The 17175-nt window shown below is 39.3% G+C and overlaps 1 protein-coding gene and 1 pseudogene across 1 annotated transcript; both read left to right on the top strand.

Moving 5' to 3' along the window:
• The first annotated feature begins 595 nt into the window (after positions 1-595).
• On the top strand, positions 596-5380 carry LOC114137204 (leukocyte elastase inhibitor-like; annotated as a pseudogene).
• A 1074-nt stretch (positions 5381-6454) lies between these two features.
• On the top strand, positions 6455-14139 carry pigm (phosphatidylinositol glycan anchor biosynthesis, class M). The gene is made up of 8 exons (XM_028005794.1): positions 6455-6725; positions 7157-7330; positions 7428-7548; positions 8305-8554; positions 8741-8844; positions 9024-9178; positions 10269-10370; positions 10996-14139. The coding sequence occupies exons 1-8, from the start codon at positions 6555-6557 to the stop codon at positions 11161-11163; spliced, it is 1245 nt and encodes a 414-aa protein (XP_027861595.1). The 5' UTR covers positions 6455-6554; the 3' UTR covers positions 11164-14139.
• The last annotated feature ends 3036 nt before the right edge of the window (positions 14140-17175 follow it).

The raw sequence follows: 17175 nt of genomic DNA, 5'->3' as shown, positions 1-17175 counted from the left end.
CCTGGAACAATGACTGTTTGTTTATACAGTAACAGTAATGGGCAATGAAAAAAAAAAGGCTAACTTTTTTTTTTTTTTTTACCCCTTTTCATATTTTTTCTTTGGCACTACACATCGCACTAAAGTTCTATTCAATTATAATTTGGAGTTTGAAAACTAAAAAAAGCAGGACGACAACCTGTCCATCAAGCTTAATGATGATCCTTGAAGAGTTGGATGCAGGCGGCCCTCCAGAGGAGTGAATTCCTCACACTTCCCATCTGGACCCCCCAGAAAAACCATCATCATGTAATTCAATATTATCGTCATGAAGATAATATGACGATAAAGTACAAAGTACTTTCATTTGTACTTTCATTACAAATGAAAGTAATTTTTTTTCTGTTTTTTTTCTCTTTTTTTGTCATTTGAAATAACGCTACAACACTGCTAATGCAATCAGCAGTTCAGGTTTCATTCATTATTTCGTAGGAGGATGAAGGAAGCGTCTGGACACGCCCACTTTTCGCACAGAGTAAATAGTTTACCATATTTATCGAGGCAACCAGAGTCTGAACCCAGTTTTAGGGAGCAGTGAACAAGTAAGAGCAGCAGGATGAAGTCGCTTTGGAACAGACTCTCCAGAAGAAAGTCAGAGAGAAACTCCAACAAAGATGTGGACGGTGGGAAAACAAGAGACACGTATACTTATGTTTGCTTTATGTTTTGCTAATGGTTCAAAGGTCTACAGTGATGATTAGACCTTTAATAAACAGAAGAGAACATGGATCCATTTCAAGTATCTGGAGGTGCAGGAGTGTTGTTAGGATCCAGAAACTCGGGGGGCTTAGCCCCAGCACAGAAATACGGCTTTATTTTCTACTTCCAAACGTAGAACATTTATAGACCTTAGCCTGTTTGCTGTTTTTAAATTGGATTTGAATTAAACATTAAACAAAAACGTATGCAATCATGTTTACTTGGGTGTCTTTAAAGCAAGGGTGCTCAAGTCCAGTCCTCAAGAGCTGCCGTCCTGCAACTTTTAGATGCATCTTTACTCCAACAGACCAGGATCAGCTCTGAACTGACCTGCTTATGAGCCATTCATTTGGTTCAGGTGTGTTGGAGCAGGGACACATCTGAAAGTTGCAGGCTGGTAGCTTTCGAGGACTGGACTTGAGCTCCCCTGCACTAAAGTGTGTAAGTGTGGCATAAAGAACCGTGAATACCTTTTGTAAGGCATTAGGGAAATTTGAGGGGTTACGTTTTTTTTGCTTCATTTTATTTTTACAGTCCTGCATTTTCAGATAAACATAAGAACTTCTACTAAATATTAATATTAACGGCAGCGGCTTCCTCTCAATTAAAAAACCCTGCAGCATCCGAAGAACGACTTTCTGCAGATATATGTTCATCTGCTCATCAGATGTTCTATGACTGTCTATGACGTGTGTGATCATGCAATGGAAACCTCTCTGTGGTCAATATAATGTGTGCATAAGGACATAAAATACATTTATTTTCTAGGTAACAGCCAAATGAACCTTTGGATGAAGAGTTAATATCTGCTACATTTTATTTTATTCATATCAGACACAACGGGATCCTCCATTCCTCTCTCCAAGCCCAACACCACCTTCTCTCTGGCTCTGCTCAGAAAGCTGAGTGAGGACAAGAAGACTGCAAACATCTTCTTCTCTCCTTTCAGCATCTCTTCAGCTCTGGCTATGGTGATGCTGGGAGCCAGAGGAGACACAGCCACTCAGATAGCAGAGGTAGTCGGCATTAAACTCCTGTGTGTCCATTTTAAACGTAAAACTGAGACGGACATGCATGTATCCTTCTTAACTGAAGTATACCGTACGGCGTTTCTTCATCCTGCCTTCTTGGATCTCCTACTCTGCATATAACAAATGTTTCAAATCTTCTGTACTGAGTTTTTCTGTCCTTGATTGCACCTCTGTGTAACAGCTCCAGTCTTCTATCTCCACAGTGCTTGGGAATCCAGGATTGTCAGGATGATTGTCAGGATCACTGTGTTTGGTAAAATGCTGACTGAGATGAATAAGCCAAGATCTCCATTTGTCCTCAGTGTTGCCAACAGACTGTATGGAGAGAAGTCCTACGGCTTTCTGCATGTGAGGATGTGTTGCTGTGGCAACAGCGGTAGGAATTGGTCCTGGAATTACAGTAGTGTGTAAATAGGTGAATGACTGAATGTAGTGTAAAGTGATTTTTTTTTTTTTTTTTTTTATTTATTTATTTATTTCGAACAGACTTTAAAACAATCAAAAAGAAAAGAAAATAAAATGGAATGAAACAACTTAAGAAATAAAATCCATCCATCCATCCATCCATTTTCTGTTCACCCTTGTCCCTAATGGGGTCGGGAGGGTTGCTGGTGCCTATCTCCAGCTACGTTCCGGGCGGGAGGCGGGGTACACCCTGGACAGGTCGCCAGTCTGTCGCAGGGCAACACAAAGACACACAGGACAAACAACCATTCACACACACACTCACACCTAGGGAGAATTTAGATAGACCAATTAACCTAACAGTCATGTTTTTGGACTGTGGGAGGAAGCCGGAGTACCCGGAGAGAACCCATGCATGCACAGGGAGAACATGCAAACTCCATGCAGAAAGACCCCGGCCGGGAATCGAACCCAGGACCTTCTTGCTGCAAGGCAACAGTGCTACCAACTGCGCCACTGTGCAGCCTAAGAAATAAAATATGAAACAAATTATTATGCCCATGTGACATGCAAAATTTTTCTGTTCGAAAAGGAGCAGGTAGAAGATACATCTTATAATGTCCTGCCCCTTTCCTACTTGTCAATGTATTTACAATGAACTGTCATAACATCAAAAAGAAAATTTTTTCCATTTTTCCATCATGTATAACTATACAAAATTATTTTAAGTACTATTTATATCATCAATTACATTATAGCCTATTGGATATTAAACATCTTATACAGCATATTTTGAAATGAGCTCTGCTTTAAGTCTTGATAAAGCGCCATACAAGTATAGGGTATCTACCATTTAGCAGACATTTCTGTGAGTATGAGTGGGAATTATTCTATGATAATGATGCTGTTTGTTCTTCCAGGAGTTTTTAACCCAAACAAAAACTCACTACGACTCAGAGTTGGAGGCTGTGGACTTCAGAACCAGCAGTGAGGAAGCCAGGGTCAAGATCAACAACTGGGTGGAGGAACAGACACAAGGTGGATCACACACACTGACACACACACCATCAGTTCATCACATGACCTCAACTAGTTCATGTTTGTTAGTTTGTTAAAAGCTGCAGTCTCTCTGGTGTTGTTTCTGATCCAAGTTGCCTCCATGTTGTCACCAGGTAAAATCAAGGATATGGTTCATGAGGACGGAGTGGACAGCATGACCAGGCTGGTTCTGGTCAATGCTTTGTACTTCATTGGAAGCTGGAATGAACCATTTGAACGAAGTTCCACTCATGAGGCTCAGTTCAGACTCAACAAGGTGACAGAGAACATGAACAATTTTAGCCAGAAAGCAGGGTTAGAATGAATAAGATAAATATTTGCTTCTCTTTTAAGGCAACTTGGTTTGTATGTACTTTAAATATTTTGTGTGTTTTATATGATAAAGCCTTCTAATATAAAGTAAAATGACCTGAATGTGTAGAAGGAAAGAAAGCAGAATGATTAAATTATAATTTGGCTTCAGAATCCACTGCTCTACTAATTTAGTTGTGATGGAGTTTGTGGAATAAGTTGCTGGGGCAGCTGATCAGAAACAGTCTATGAATGGGACAGGCAAGTATAAACCTTGGCTTCAGCCCATTTCTTTTTTGGTCTATTATTGTTTTGTAAAATAGTGGGGGGTCTTTTTGTGTGTGTTTTTTTTTTTTTATTAACCTAACCTGAACCTGAAATGCTTCAATTCTAAATATTTCTCCTTTTTGTCTTCAGAACACAACTAAACCAGTGCAGCTGATGAGTCAAGAAAACTACTTCCCCATCACGGTCATTCGTGAAGTCAACTGTCAGGTAATGAATCAAATGTTCAATCAGGTATTTTGAACATCAACAAGCTCATCAAACCGGCAGCGATTTTAGCATCTAATGTATTAAATGTTTTTCTTTGCTGTAACGTCTGAAATGTTTCTGCTGGACAGATCCTGGAGATGCCTTACAAAGGGAAGGAACTGAGCATGCTCATCATTTTACCTAAAGACATAGAGGACGATACAACAGGTCTGGAGAAGGTAGGACTCTCTCAGTCTCACAGATGAATTCATCTCTGTCGTCACCTTGACACATCTGATGATTCATATATTGTCCAACCAGCTGGAGAAACTTCTGACCTATGAGAAATTCATGGAGTGGACTCATCCAGACAAGATGGAATGCCGAAAGGTCCAGGTGAAGCTTCCTCGATTCAAGCTGGAGGAGACGTATGACCTGAATGAAGTCCTGAGCAGCATGGGCATGGTGGACGCTTTTGACCAGACAAAGTGTGACTTCTCTGGTGAGACATGTGGAAGGAGACTGAGACGTTTCAGATGTTGTTTGGTTGAATGTCAGAACAACCAGCTGTTTTAGTTTTGTTTTTGTTTTTTGTGGTTTGCAACCATGTAATGTGTCTTTTCTTACCTGTTACAGGTATGTCTGGCAACAAAGAGCTCTATCTGTCCAATGTCTCCCACAAAGCTTTTGTGGACGTGAATGAGGAGGGAACTGAAGCTGGAGCTGCTACTGATACAAAATCATATTCTTTGTTTGATACACCACCAACCTTCATTGCAGATCACCCCTTCCTCTTCTTCATCCGCCATAACCCCACCCTGACCGTTCTCTTTGCTGGACGTTTCTGTTGCCCTGAGTGAAATTTGAGTCTGGAAGATGAAAGCTTGGATTTAATGCAGCAAATCTTTATTTATAAATCATATAGAGGGCAGTAAAGGTCCATCCATGTGGTCAAATATATAATCAGAATGTAGATAAAGACATGGCACTGAAAACCTAATAATCTGCCAAACATTGCTTTACCAATGATGGTTAGATTTGGGGTTTTTTTGTTTGTTTTTTTGTTAGTCGAACTCCGGTTGGTCGTTAATATTGCAAAAGATAAACTGGGTCTTCTATTATGTGTAACAAGCATGTTAATTAACACTTCACTTATTTATATCACATGTATGTGTCGTGGCTCTTATGTTTCTACAAACTCATGTTAAAATAGGTTCTTGTGAATCCTTTCACAAATGTTTCACATATTGTAAAATGTATCAATCAAACTGAAATAATGTTCAGCTGTTCTATCAGGATCTTCTTGACATTTTTCTCATGTTGCGTATCTGCACTTCACTGAAACAACACTGTAGCCACAATAAAAGATGGTGGTGGGAGTATCATGCTTTGGAGTGGCTTCTCTTAATATTCCTTACATAAACCGTAAACACATAAAATATGATAAAAACAAATTAGAGGTGTGGCGATCGATCGGCCACCGACCATAATCGGCGGATTTCCGTGAAAAAGTATGATTGGCGATCGCCGATCACTGTCTCTTGTTGCCGATCACCAAAACCGATTACCTGCATCTCACATCGCACTAATGATCACAATACCCCAAAATTAAGGAAATCGTCGCCCAGAAATCAACTGGTTGATAAATCAGTTGGCCAATAAATGTATCCTGTTATACATGTATATAATGTAAACAGCACCGCCAGAGATACAATAAGTTTATAGCAGGTGAGTGAATGATCTAATCGTCCAACTGTTGATTGCAGCCAGTCCACATTGTTAGCAGAACTAGAGGGCCCCAAAACCAAATTTTGCTTAGGGCCCCATGGAGGCTTGGGCCGGCCCTGGATATATTATACTCATCTTGTTACAGTTTTACCAACTAATTGGAGCAAATGATATCTAAGTTGTTTTCTTGCCACTAGAAAAGGGCAGTATGTAATTCTCACTGTGTATTTACCTAATATAACAAAAAGATTGAAAAGATAAATTTTTGTGGCCCTTGTAATGCCCAAACAAACAAATCTGTGTGTACTTACTGTATTTATTGTATTTTGTTAGGTCTAGCAATGGAAATTATGTCAACATCTGGTTCTGTTTTAATTTTAAGGGTACATTTGTTAATGGAAAAAATACGGCCATGGACAGAATCTTTAACATGTGAAAATTAAGAACAGAAAAGAAAAATCTAATTTGTCAGAATACCAAAGAACTAAACAACATTCAGAATAAATGTTACAGTAAAATAGGTACCTTTAAATCAACTCAACAATGTGGTGCTTTCCAAAAGAAAAACTTTTATTTGATAAGATTATGATGCGGGGTATAAATCATAATTGTGATGGCGGCCCAGAGGGGAAATTGTGCAGCTGTTTAGAGTTACGCGGAGTAAAATATAGGTTGTAGTACTTACCCATGTCCAGAGGGTGGCAGCAGAGCAATCAAAGAGTTTCTAAAATTCGAGGAAGAAGACATTGTTTACATCCCTCAGACTTCCGGGTTTGAGCTGTGGTCATTCATTACTGCTAAATAGCATGAATTTGTCTGTCTGCTGTTATGGAGACGCTTCTATCTAAGCTCCCCGACAAACATGTCCTCTTCCCGGCCTCCTTTGCTCTCCGACTGGCTTTGGTGGCTTATGGAGACTACCAGGACAGAACTATGGCGGTGAAGTACACGGATATAGACTACCATGTGTTCACAGATGCTGCCAGGTTCATCACACAGGTAGCTACTCCCCTTTTGTCAGCTGCTGATGCGTTTTTAGGAATGACAAAACTCAAAGCTAAGGAGCAACTTTTATTGCCTTTTTGTTTTTCTGTTTTGCTTCGCGGATTTGAATCAACTGCATTCCACATCATCTCTAAAAGTTTTGTAAAACATTGAACATTTTAAGCAAAGCTAAAAAAAAATTATTCTCACTTTATAAGATATAAAATATGTATGCATTTTGTTCCTTTACAGCACTTAGTATGCTATAACTTAACACAACTTTCTGCCTCACTTATCATGCCTACCACCAGGTGTCAGCAGAGGACGACAATGTATTCCAATCTGTATGTCAAAGATTATAATATTGTGGCTGTCTAAATGAAACTCACTGTTTTTCTTTCGTTAATTTTTATGAACAGAAATGTTTGTGTTGTATTTTTGGACAGGGCGAGTCTCCGTACAATAGGTCGACCTACCGCTACACGCCTCTGCTGGCCTGGCTTCTCACCCCAAACATCTACGCCGGCGTGGTGTTTGGAAAGATCCTCTTCATTTTGTGTGACGTGCTGTCAGGACTGCTCATCTACAGGACTCTGAGTTTGAGAGGTCTAGACTGCAAGGTTTGACCCGACGACGTTTTTTTTTTTTTTTAATTCTCCGATTTTTGCTGGTTTCGATAAGAAAAATGTTATTCGTTCCCTTACGTTTATTTTTTAGACTGCAACCTCTGTGTGTTCTCTTTGGCTTCTTAACCCTCTGCCGATGGGAGTGTCGAGTCGGGGGAACGCTGAATCCGTCCTGGCAGCTCTGGTGCTCGGGACTTTGCTTTGTATGGAAGGTAGGGCTACAACTGACGATTATTTGCATAATTGATTGTTGTACCGATTATTCTGACGATTAATCGGATAAAAACAATTAGGACATTATGCGCATTTTTCATTTAACCGCTTAAGCCTTTTTTAGACAATATTAGAGATTCATTAGAAGATTAAAATAAACGCATCATTTTAAAATAAGAACATAAACCTTTTACTGTCTTAAATGCACTAACATCGCATTCCTTTAGTGTATGCTTGATCAATAGTTTGATATTTTATTTGCTTCTAACATCAACATGTGTAAACTTTGTACATGACTTAACATCAATACAATGTAGCAAAAAGTGCTTAGTAAGAGAGCAATTGTTTTTTCTTTCACTGAATTTAAACAAGGTTGAGTTAAACATATGGCACTTGAGTTCTGGGTAGAACATATTTACAGAAAAGTGTTTTTTTTATATCTTAAATACAACTTTTTGTACAAGTTTGGCTTAATTACTGCTCTAAGTGTGTTATTCTTTCAGGAAATTGCTTTTTTTTTTGTCTTTAGTTTGTACACTTCAGTTAAAGATTAATTGATTACTAATTTAGTTCGGGTTTATTTCAATAATTGATTAATCGCTATTAATCCGATTAATCATTTCAGCCCTTACAAAAAGTAAGGGCTGAAACCCTCTGGGAGTTTAATACCTCCATAAAGACTATAGCTGGATGTCACTGCTGCTGTCATGTCATCTCCGCAATCATGTGCTGATGCATTTTTTTTTTCCTTTTAGCCAGGCATCTGGTGTGGGCAGCCGTGCTCTACGGCCTGTCGGTTCATATGAAGATCTATCCCATAACGTATGCCCTGCCCATTGCTCTGAGCCTGAGAGCGCCGGCGGCGGGCCCAGCGGAAGGCAAACCGACGCAGATGCGGAAGAAGTGTGTCCTATTTCTCGGAAGCTTCCTGAGCCGCGACCTGATCCTCTTCGGAATTGTGGCCGGGGGAGTTTTCTCCGTGTTCACGGCACTCTTCTATTACATGTGAGGCAAACACATAAAGGTTTGATTTAGTCACTTCTCTCCAGGATGTTGTACATGACATAGTTTATTTTTAATATACTTCAGTGCAAGCATTGTTCTTCATCATCTGTTGTTAGACGTTGGGGGGGGAAAAAAGGCAGAAAAACAAAAATGATGATTCTTACGACTCGTCTGTTGTGGATGCAGGTATGGTTGGTCGTTTCTTCACGAGACGTACTTGTACCACTTGACAAGAAGGGACATCAAGCACAACTTTTCACCGTACTTCTACATGCTTTACCTTACTGCAGGTACTCATCAGTCCAGGTATGGTGGTTGGGGGCAGCTGTTATTCTGGTCTGAGCTAATGAGAAAATAGGAGCTAAATCCAGGCAGCTTTTCTTTTTACGTTTAACGGTGAATAAATGAACAAGTGGTGCAGGTGTGTACAATGTGTTGGGTTCATTTTTTTTGCCTTTCTTGATTTTAGACAGCAGGGGGAGCCAGTGGCTCGGCCTGGCAGCCTTTCTGCCGCAGCTGGTCCTGCTGTTGGTGGCGTCCTGGAGCTTTCACCATGACCTGGCGTTTGCCTGTTTCCTCAATACGGCCATCTTCGTCTCCTTCAACAAAGTGTGCACTTCACAGGTAACGCAAGTCATAGACCACTCATAGGATGTATGCTTAAGTCAGGGTTCCTAAGCGGTATTGTATGTCTGATAAGGTATGAAAAAATAAAAGAGTTTGGAAAATACTTTTTCAGATCTTTTTATTTTTTTCTATGCTTTTATAGATAAAGATTTAATATTTCTTAACAAAATTAATTGTTTTTTTTTTTCAATAAAATCTTTATCTTTTATTGGTCACATCACACCTTGTTGTTTTTTAATGTTGCTTTCGGACGTAACAACTCTGTCGTATAATCGGGGGGAAAAAACCCGAGTCGGGATAAAATGCCAAACAAAACACTTGGCTGGATATTACTTTGCTTTTGCAACAAGATAAAAGGACCAATGTTCAAAAATTCTACTTGAATTTTTTTCTCCTAATGTCTAGAATGTTGGGGGAAGAAAAGAACTCAAGACCAAAAAAATGTCTAAAAATGTATGGGTTTAATATAATTAAATGTATGTTTTTAAAATGTAACCTACTTTTAATTGTCTGGTTTGGTGATGAAGAAAATATGGGCTTTTTAATTAGCCTTGTAGAATTGAATATATTTTTTTTTTACATGGAGAGTTTGCATTAAATGAAAGAGTATCTACTAATCAGCTCATACTGCTTACCACTAAATGTGAACCTGACATGCTTTATCTGTGTTTTTATTTTTTTATGACTTTTTTGCTGATATTATTATTACTGCTTGTTTTGTTGTTTTTTTTCAGCACTTTGGTGCAGCTGATGTTGTTTTTAATTAAGATGACGTTGACATACATTTGTATATTAATTCTCAGATATTTGGGGCATTTCTTCCTTAGATTTTGATTTGTTTGCTTACTTTTCAACCGAACGGTTAGGTTTGTATACCTGAAAGTAAATGAAGGGAATTGGAACATGTTCAACAAAACCATTGTTGAACTCATTGTGTATCCAACAAATCCACCAAAAGTCATGGGGATTTTCAGAGAACTTCTTAAATGTTTTTGTCCTGTAGTTTATGTGACAAATATTTTTAGCCCTGTTGTAACAGAGAGTAAATTATGTTGATTAACAGTTCCTGACTTGTTTCTGTTTCTAGTACTTCCTGTGGTACCTGTGCTTGCTGCCTCTGGTCATCCCACACCTGACTCTGTCAGTGAAACAGGGTCTGGGTCTGCTGCTGCTCTGGTTCGCTGGACAGGTAATTCACATCTTCACATTATTTGTGTTACTGTTGGGACAATTCATATCAACTCTCGTAGCTCTGGCCATCTGAAAATTATGTTTTTATTATTTTGTTTTCTCTCATTTTCAACAAACTGACATGAGTACAAGCTGTCATTGATCATTAACATGCTTGCAAAATGATTGGTTGTGCTTTAATGCTTAAGAGACGAGTTGTTTTTTTTTACTCTGTACGAGGTCCAACTGGGTCGCGCCGACCTCATGTGCGCTTTTTTACAAGTTCTACAAAAATCTTTTCAAACTGTCAATTTTTGGAAACTGACGGTCTGACGGGACAGTCCTATTTCCCCCGCTGTCCGACCGTGACATTTGCCGCGCCCTACGAGAGCGTCTCGCTAAAGCCGCGGGAAACTTTAGCCTGAATATGTCTATTTTTATCCAAAACATTTTTAAAAATTAGCCTGCTAAAGAAGTTGCAGTGAAAACATTGTGAGAAATAGACGCATCTGAAGGAAATTTTTGAAGGTTTCCATTTCTTTCTTTCTATAAGCTGACCAGAAAACACAAAGTTCAATTACATTTTCAGGCTGCAAAATAAAACTGTCTACTTCTGTTCTTCACCGGGTCTTCTCCCTATACAGGCTCTCTGGTTGGCCCCCGCCTACTTTCTGGAGTTTGAAGGCCTCAACACTTTTGTCCTGGTCTGGCTCGCCGGATTGATGTTCTTGGTGGTCAACTGTTTCATCTTGATTCAAATCATAACGCATTACAAACCCAAACCCCCTTCACCGAGACCGAAGGCCGAGTGACGCTCCATTGCGTTGAAACAGGAACATTTAAACTGCAAAAACACAAAATCTTACCAAGTATCTTTGGTTCGGAAATAGCTTGGTACACTTGAAATATTTTGATAGTATTATGACTTTATAATTGTCTAGTACATCCTGATACTCTGTCATCTATGTACTGTAGAAACTAGACCACAAATACTTGATAAAAATGTATTTTTTTTGCACACATTAAACCAACCAGGACTCAAGCAGAGAAGACGCACCAGTAAAAAAAAAAAAACATTTGTATTTTACTCAGTTTCTCTCAGCTGTCTTTTCATAGACTTCCTTCACTATAATCTAAATCATGTTGTCGGAGATCAGTCATATATTGTATAAAAGCCTCAGCTGGATTATCAGTTATCCTGAGTTAAACCCTTGGATTACATGCTTATGTTGGCAGGCCGAAGCACTTAGATTCACAGCGATGCACAGACTGCAAACAATTACCACTCTGCTGTGTGTGGCCTATAAAATCTTTGACATTTGCCCCCAGAATAACAAGAATTAGCAGATTTTCCTAACCTGTTATTGGGAGCAAAATACAGATTATAAATGCAGTGTTGGAGAATTTCCACGTGTCTTCTTAGAAACTGAGTTTTACACACTCCAGGGCTAATTTAGAAGCCAGTTTTATGCTGGAGCTGTTTGACTTTGCGTAGGGCTTAATGCTGCTGCTCACTTGCAGTTCTTGAACAAGGAAGGGGCGCTGTGCAGACCGGATTAAGTTCAGGTAAATCTGAGCTAAATCGTGTCATGGTGACCTGGATTCTGACCTACAAGTCGTGCTTTGCTTTTCCACAGACAATTAATAACATTCAGATGATATTCGCCCTGCAAACACATATAATTCAAGGCAAGGGTCCCAGTTCATGGCAAAGGGTGGGGAGGTGTTGATCAGAACAAGCTTCGCCGCAGCTGCAGTTCACAGTTTTCACCACTAGGCTGAAGCATTTGCCAGCGAAACGGAGCTTCAGAGCTCAGGCGTTTGTGTAAGCCGCACAGATTAATCAGTCAACTGGAGCATGACTACGACTCAAAACAAACAGTGGTTCCCTTAATCTCGCCATACTTTCCCCTCCTAATCTCGCGTGGAAATCCTCAAAGCGTTCACTTCGGCCCCGCTGATCCAGAGTGCCGCTGCTGCTGCGGCCCGAGGGCTGACACCAGGAGGATACAATTTACGAGAAAATAATACGTGTGCCTTGCTTGTCGTCGATGGCGGGAAAGGGTTGCATTTGTGGTGTTTTTCCAGAAACGTTTATCTAAGTGACTTGGTGTGTGTGTGTGTGTGTGTGTCCCATGTGGGGCGTGCGTGTTCGGGACTGACTCACGGTCAGCTGCGGCCTGAATACCCGGTTTATGAATCACCGGGTTGCACTGAGTAACCTTCCAGCTGCCTTTGGGCCCATACCCAAACCATTTTCATTCTTAACCACCGTCCGTCTGAATACCACAACATTCTGGATTTTATTTTTAAAAAGGAATCTGTTGACTGTAACAATGCCTCCTCAAACCGGTGGTGTATTTTCTAAACGAGACGCGGTGCGTTCCGTCGGTACTAAGAGGTCACGAGTGGAAACGCCCCGCTGAAGTTGCTGTTCTCATTCAGAAACAAAATCCAAAATGGCTTCCACGTGGTTATTAATATTTGCCACAATTCACTGTTGGTCCCTTCCTCAAGTCGCCCCTACCCAGCCTCATGAACATGTTGCTGTAGTGTTGGAGTTTACATTATGTTAAATACTTTGTCGTTTGCATTGCTAGCGCCTAGTTAGCCTTGTACCTTAGCACTTCCATTAGCAAACATGATTAAGTGGAATATTATGTCGTTTTGGGATTCAAATTTCAACTTCCGTGATTGAGTAGACGTTCCCTGAAGCTTGCTTCAATAAATAGCAAATCCTCCAAAGACTCTGAAGTAAAGTTTTTTTTAATTTTTAATTTTTACATATGGTAGCGATCACACTAATGCTAATTTGGTAATAGTGGAGCAAATTCTTTTTTTATTTAGCCTATTCATGTTTTTGCTCAATTTCAAAACGTTTAGTACACTTAGCGTCCTGTAAATCATTAAAATCAAGCGCTTACTAGTAGCGAGTAATTTATTTCTATGTTATGTAGGCATAATATACAGTGAAATGTAAAAGTCATTCTGTTGCCGGTGTTGCAGCACTCGGGAGGAAAGCAGCATCTGTAAAACCTTTTCATGCTTAACAGCAGAAGGAGTTTCCTCAAATGTTCAGGGTGAGTTCTTGGTCAGTAATGTCTGACCACCAGCTCATTCTTTGTCGTCATGGTAACCACACTGCCAGATGGTAGTTTTCACCGTTTTTGTCATGGCGTTGTTTTTTTTTTATCAGACCTGAACCACTCAGAAGAAGTAAATAATCGGTTATTTACAGCCTCATAATGTATTTGGCTACTTAAACGGACTTTTGTCTCCTTTAGGTCAGAGCTGCACCTGACCTGCCGATCCAGATTTTGGCCGAAACCAATTTTTATATTTTTTATTAAAACGTCCCTAAACACAGATACAAAGCTGCTAAGTTGGCATCACTGGTGTGATTATTTTTAGATTTTAGTGATGAAGGTGCTTCTGATCAGAGGGAGGGATAACTCTGATGAAAAGAGGGAAAACGTGAATTCATCCATAACCCCATTGCAAAAATCCCATCTTTTCCTCATGTTTTGCGGCTTTAGTTTTTACTCCATTGTCTTTTTGTATCGCATACAAAAAGCACAGCCTATACTTAACACGTTCCATTCCTGGAATATGTTCTGAACGTTGTAAAAGGTTTTAAAACTACATTTTTATGGAACCACAAGAGTGTGTTTTTTTGTTTGTTTTTTTTTTTTTAGTTTGGAAAATGATTTTATGGACGCAGAAATATACTTTGGACTGGGCCTTGGTCTGATTTGCTCTAAATGCTGCACAACCTTTCTTTACCCAAGCAAGAGCTGTTGATCAGTTTCGGACTCCAGGCAGGATGAGTACGACTCTCAACCTGGTCACAGAACCATACTAGAGGAAAATCTGAAATAATCCTCAAAGCCTTTGGATTGGCTGTTATGTCTATACCTGTATTTCTTTTAAAGAAATATTGTAGCTAAAATCTAGTAAACTCCTGGAAGCCATCGACTCAGACGACACCTGGAAGCTGGTGTCATTAAACTGCCTTTGACACAGAAGCCATTTAATGAAGACTCAAGCGGCTTAAGAAAATAAGCATTAAGTCGAGGTGCTTTGTTGTCCTTCATTAGCTAATTGAGGCAAACAAAGAGTTGGAGTTTTTTTTTAGTGGGAAGCTCCAATATTTTACTGACTTGTATACGTTTGAAATGTCTGTTGGGTGGTCTCATTTTTTTTTATCTAATATTTTTTATCCAATGTATTTTTATAAAATATTTTTTTTTATTCTGCAATCTGAAAATAAAAGCTTCAATCTAATTTTTGGTTCAAAAGTTCTTATGAAGCATATTTAGTAGAAGGTTCTCACATTATGCACCAAACCAAGCACACGTTTCAAGGTAGTTCTGTGGGATTTTTATGGGATGGAGGAACACAAAGTTCTCCACGAATGCAAAGTGGACGGAGGAAGATTCACCGTTTTTATTTTTGTAAAAAAAAACAAACAAAAAAAAACATAGTTTATTTGTATGCAGTCTACTTTTTAAGGCTGACTCCATTTATTAAAACCCAGCCTGTCAGAAATCACACACAAGTTTAACTGTAATTTAATCTCCGCTTGAACATTTGTTCAATCAATCAATCAGTCAACTTTATTCATATAAATAGGTAGATTTGATTAGAGTGAGGTCAGTCAGCCTTTTTACCACACAGGAAACTTTACATCAATGTGACAATAAATATCAACATAACATCATTCAAAATGTTCTGGCGCTCAATACTTTAAAACATTAAAAACCATTTAAAAAAACAAAACAGCAACAACAAAAAACAGCATCTTCATTATGACAAGATTTAAATAAAAAATAATAAAAGAAAGAGGGGGAAAAAAAGCAATTTCTCTGCTGGGAAAGAAGAATGCACCTAAATACATGCCAATCATGGAGAATCTGTGGCAAAGAAAAAAAAAAAATGTATCTTTAAATGCACCCACCATCTGGTCTGACTGACCTGGAGCTGTTTTGCAAAGAATTATTATCAATTGGGATTGTTGGAGTGCATGCTGCCCTTTACAGGTTTTAGCTGAAAATGTTGTAAAAAATGATAACAAAGACATAAAAGCATTAGCAATTTCTTTCCCCTTCATTGTGATTACGTTCTACTTGTTGTTGTTCCATCAACTCAAATCCCAATAAAGTAAAATATAGTTTAAAAAAAAAAAAAAGATCAGGGGGATGAACCCTTTTGCTAAACACTGAATCAGTGCGTTAATACTGTCTAATTATGGTTTCATATATTCAGGTTTCTAACCCTCTTGTCGCTTTTTTTTTTCTTCTTCTTTTCTTTTTTCCCCCCTTTGGTCCAACAAACGTACAGAAGGTTGTTGGTTGTTGTGGGGAAAAAAAACAAACTACGGTCATTTTCTTTTTTCCAGCATTCCAAACATTCTTTCTGTTTCTCAGGATCATCGAGACTCTTAGTCTCTATCTGTGTTTTCCCTCTTAATCTACTTTCTCTGTGTTCTAATTCTCTCTGTACCCCTTTCAAGACAGTCAGTTTCAATGAACCACCCGCAGGGAAAACACCACCTTTTATCCACTCATTCACACCATACACACTTTGTTCTCCATATTTCGTTATCATAAAGTCAAACAATTCACCCTGAGGAGGAGATTGCGTTCTAGAACCACGTAGACCCATTCTTCTTGAATTGGGTGGGATTTCCTCTTTAGACTGCAAACGTCTTCGCAGAATCCAACAGATCAGCTTTGTGGTCGCTCTGCCTCTCAATCCTCTAAGAGAGGCCTTTATTTCTGATAAAGGATTCTCTAAAGGTTTGGTTCCCTCAGTTTAGAAAACCAAAACTCAAGAAAATACCTGCCTTATTTACCCATAAGGACTTTCACTAGGACTCTAACCTAGAAATCAGTGGTTCCTTTTTTCTCTCTGGGTCTTTAATCCAGTTTGGCACTTGAACCCAAACAATTGGGGGCGAAGGGGAGACTCTAACCCACCCTTTTTTTTTCTTTATATTTATTTTTGATTTTTTTTTTCTGGGACTTTAACCCGACTTTTTCTTTTAAAAACGCCAATCTCTATTCCCCAGGGTGAAAGGTTTATCGGATCCTCTATTTTAGATTTTATAATTTATAATTTGCTATGTTAATTTGTTAGCCTGTGTGAGTATCCCACCTGATAACAGCGGCTTTGAGTTCGTCGATCCCAGCGCTGGAGCCGTGGAGCCGACCAGCAGCCCTCTTCTCTCTCAAATCCTAAACGAGGTTTGAGGCTGGAGTCTCGTCCAGGTCGGTACCAAAACGCTGTTTGTCGACATCCTCGGATGTCCAGTCGAGGGATCCGGGTCACGGCACCAAATTGTTGTGGAAAAAAAAACTATTACTAAGCACCGTTCAGGTGAAATCACTCAATCAGGTTTATTCATATATTGTGCACAATACAGAGAGGTTGTAGGACAATCAACAATGAAGCAAGTCTGGATGAAAAGCTCTGATAGGCAGAGACAACACATGAGTTTTATACCAAGGATAAAGGATTCAAAACAATCTGGTTCTGATGCAGCTGTGGAAAACAGCTCCCAACCTGGTACATGTAACCCAAATAGCTTCATTTTGGTGGGCCTATACAGGAACTTGGAATAAACATATAGCAATATAACTAGCAGATGTGACCTTATTGTAACTTTCCACATCATGGTGTATATGCCGAAGAGGAGAGTTATATAAATGCTCATGTAACCTTTGCACTGTAAACGTATTACTGATCTCAGCTGACTCACAGACTGCTTGTGCCTCACAGACACAGCTGTCAGGACGCATCAGACGTGGCTCACGCCACAGCTG

Source organism: Xiphophorus couchianus, chromosome 21 (genome assembly GCF_001444195.1).
Source record: "Xiphophorus couchianus chromosome 21, X_couchianus-1.0, whole genome shotgun sequence".
Lineage (NCBI taxonomy): Eukaryota > Metazoa > Chordata > Actinopteri > Cyprinodontiformes > Poeciliidae > Xiphophorus > Xiphophorus couchianus.
Note: the sequence above shows the minus strand (reverse complement) of the source record. Positions and strands in the feature narration are given on the sequence as shown.

Bases quoted from the DNA above. Each gene is read 5' to 3' on its own strand.
- pigm (XM_028005794.1), top strand. From the start codon at position 6,555: ATGGAGACGCTTCTATCTAAGCTCCCCGACAAACATGTCCTCTTCCCG. The intron at 7,549-8,304 runs GTAGGGCTACAA...TTTTCCTTTTAG, and splicing joins GACTTTGCTTTGTATGGAAG to CCAGGCATCTGGTGTGGGCA. The intron at 8,845-9,023 runs GTACTCATCAGT...TCTTGATTTTAG, and splicing joins CATGCTTTACCTTACTGCAG to ACAGCAGGGGGAGCCAGTGG.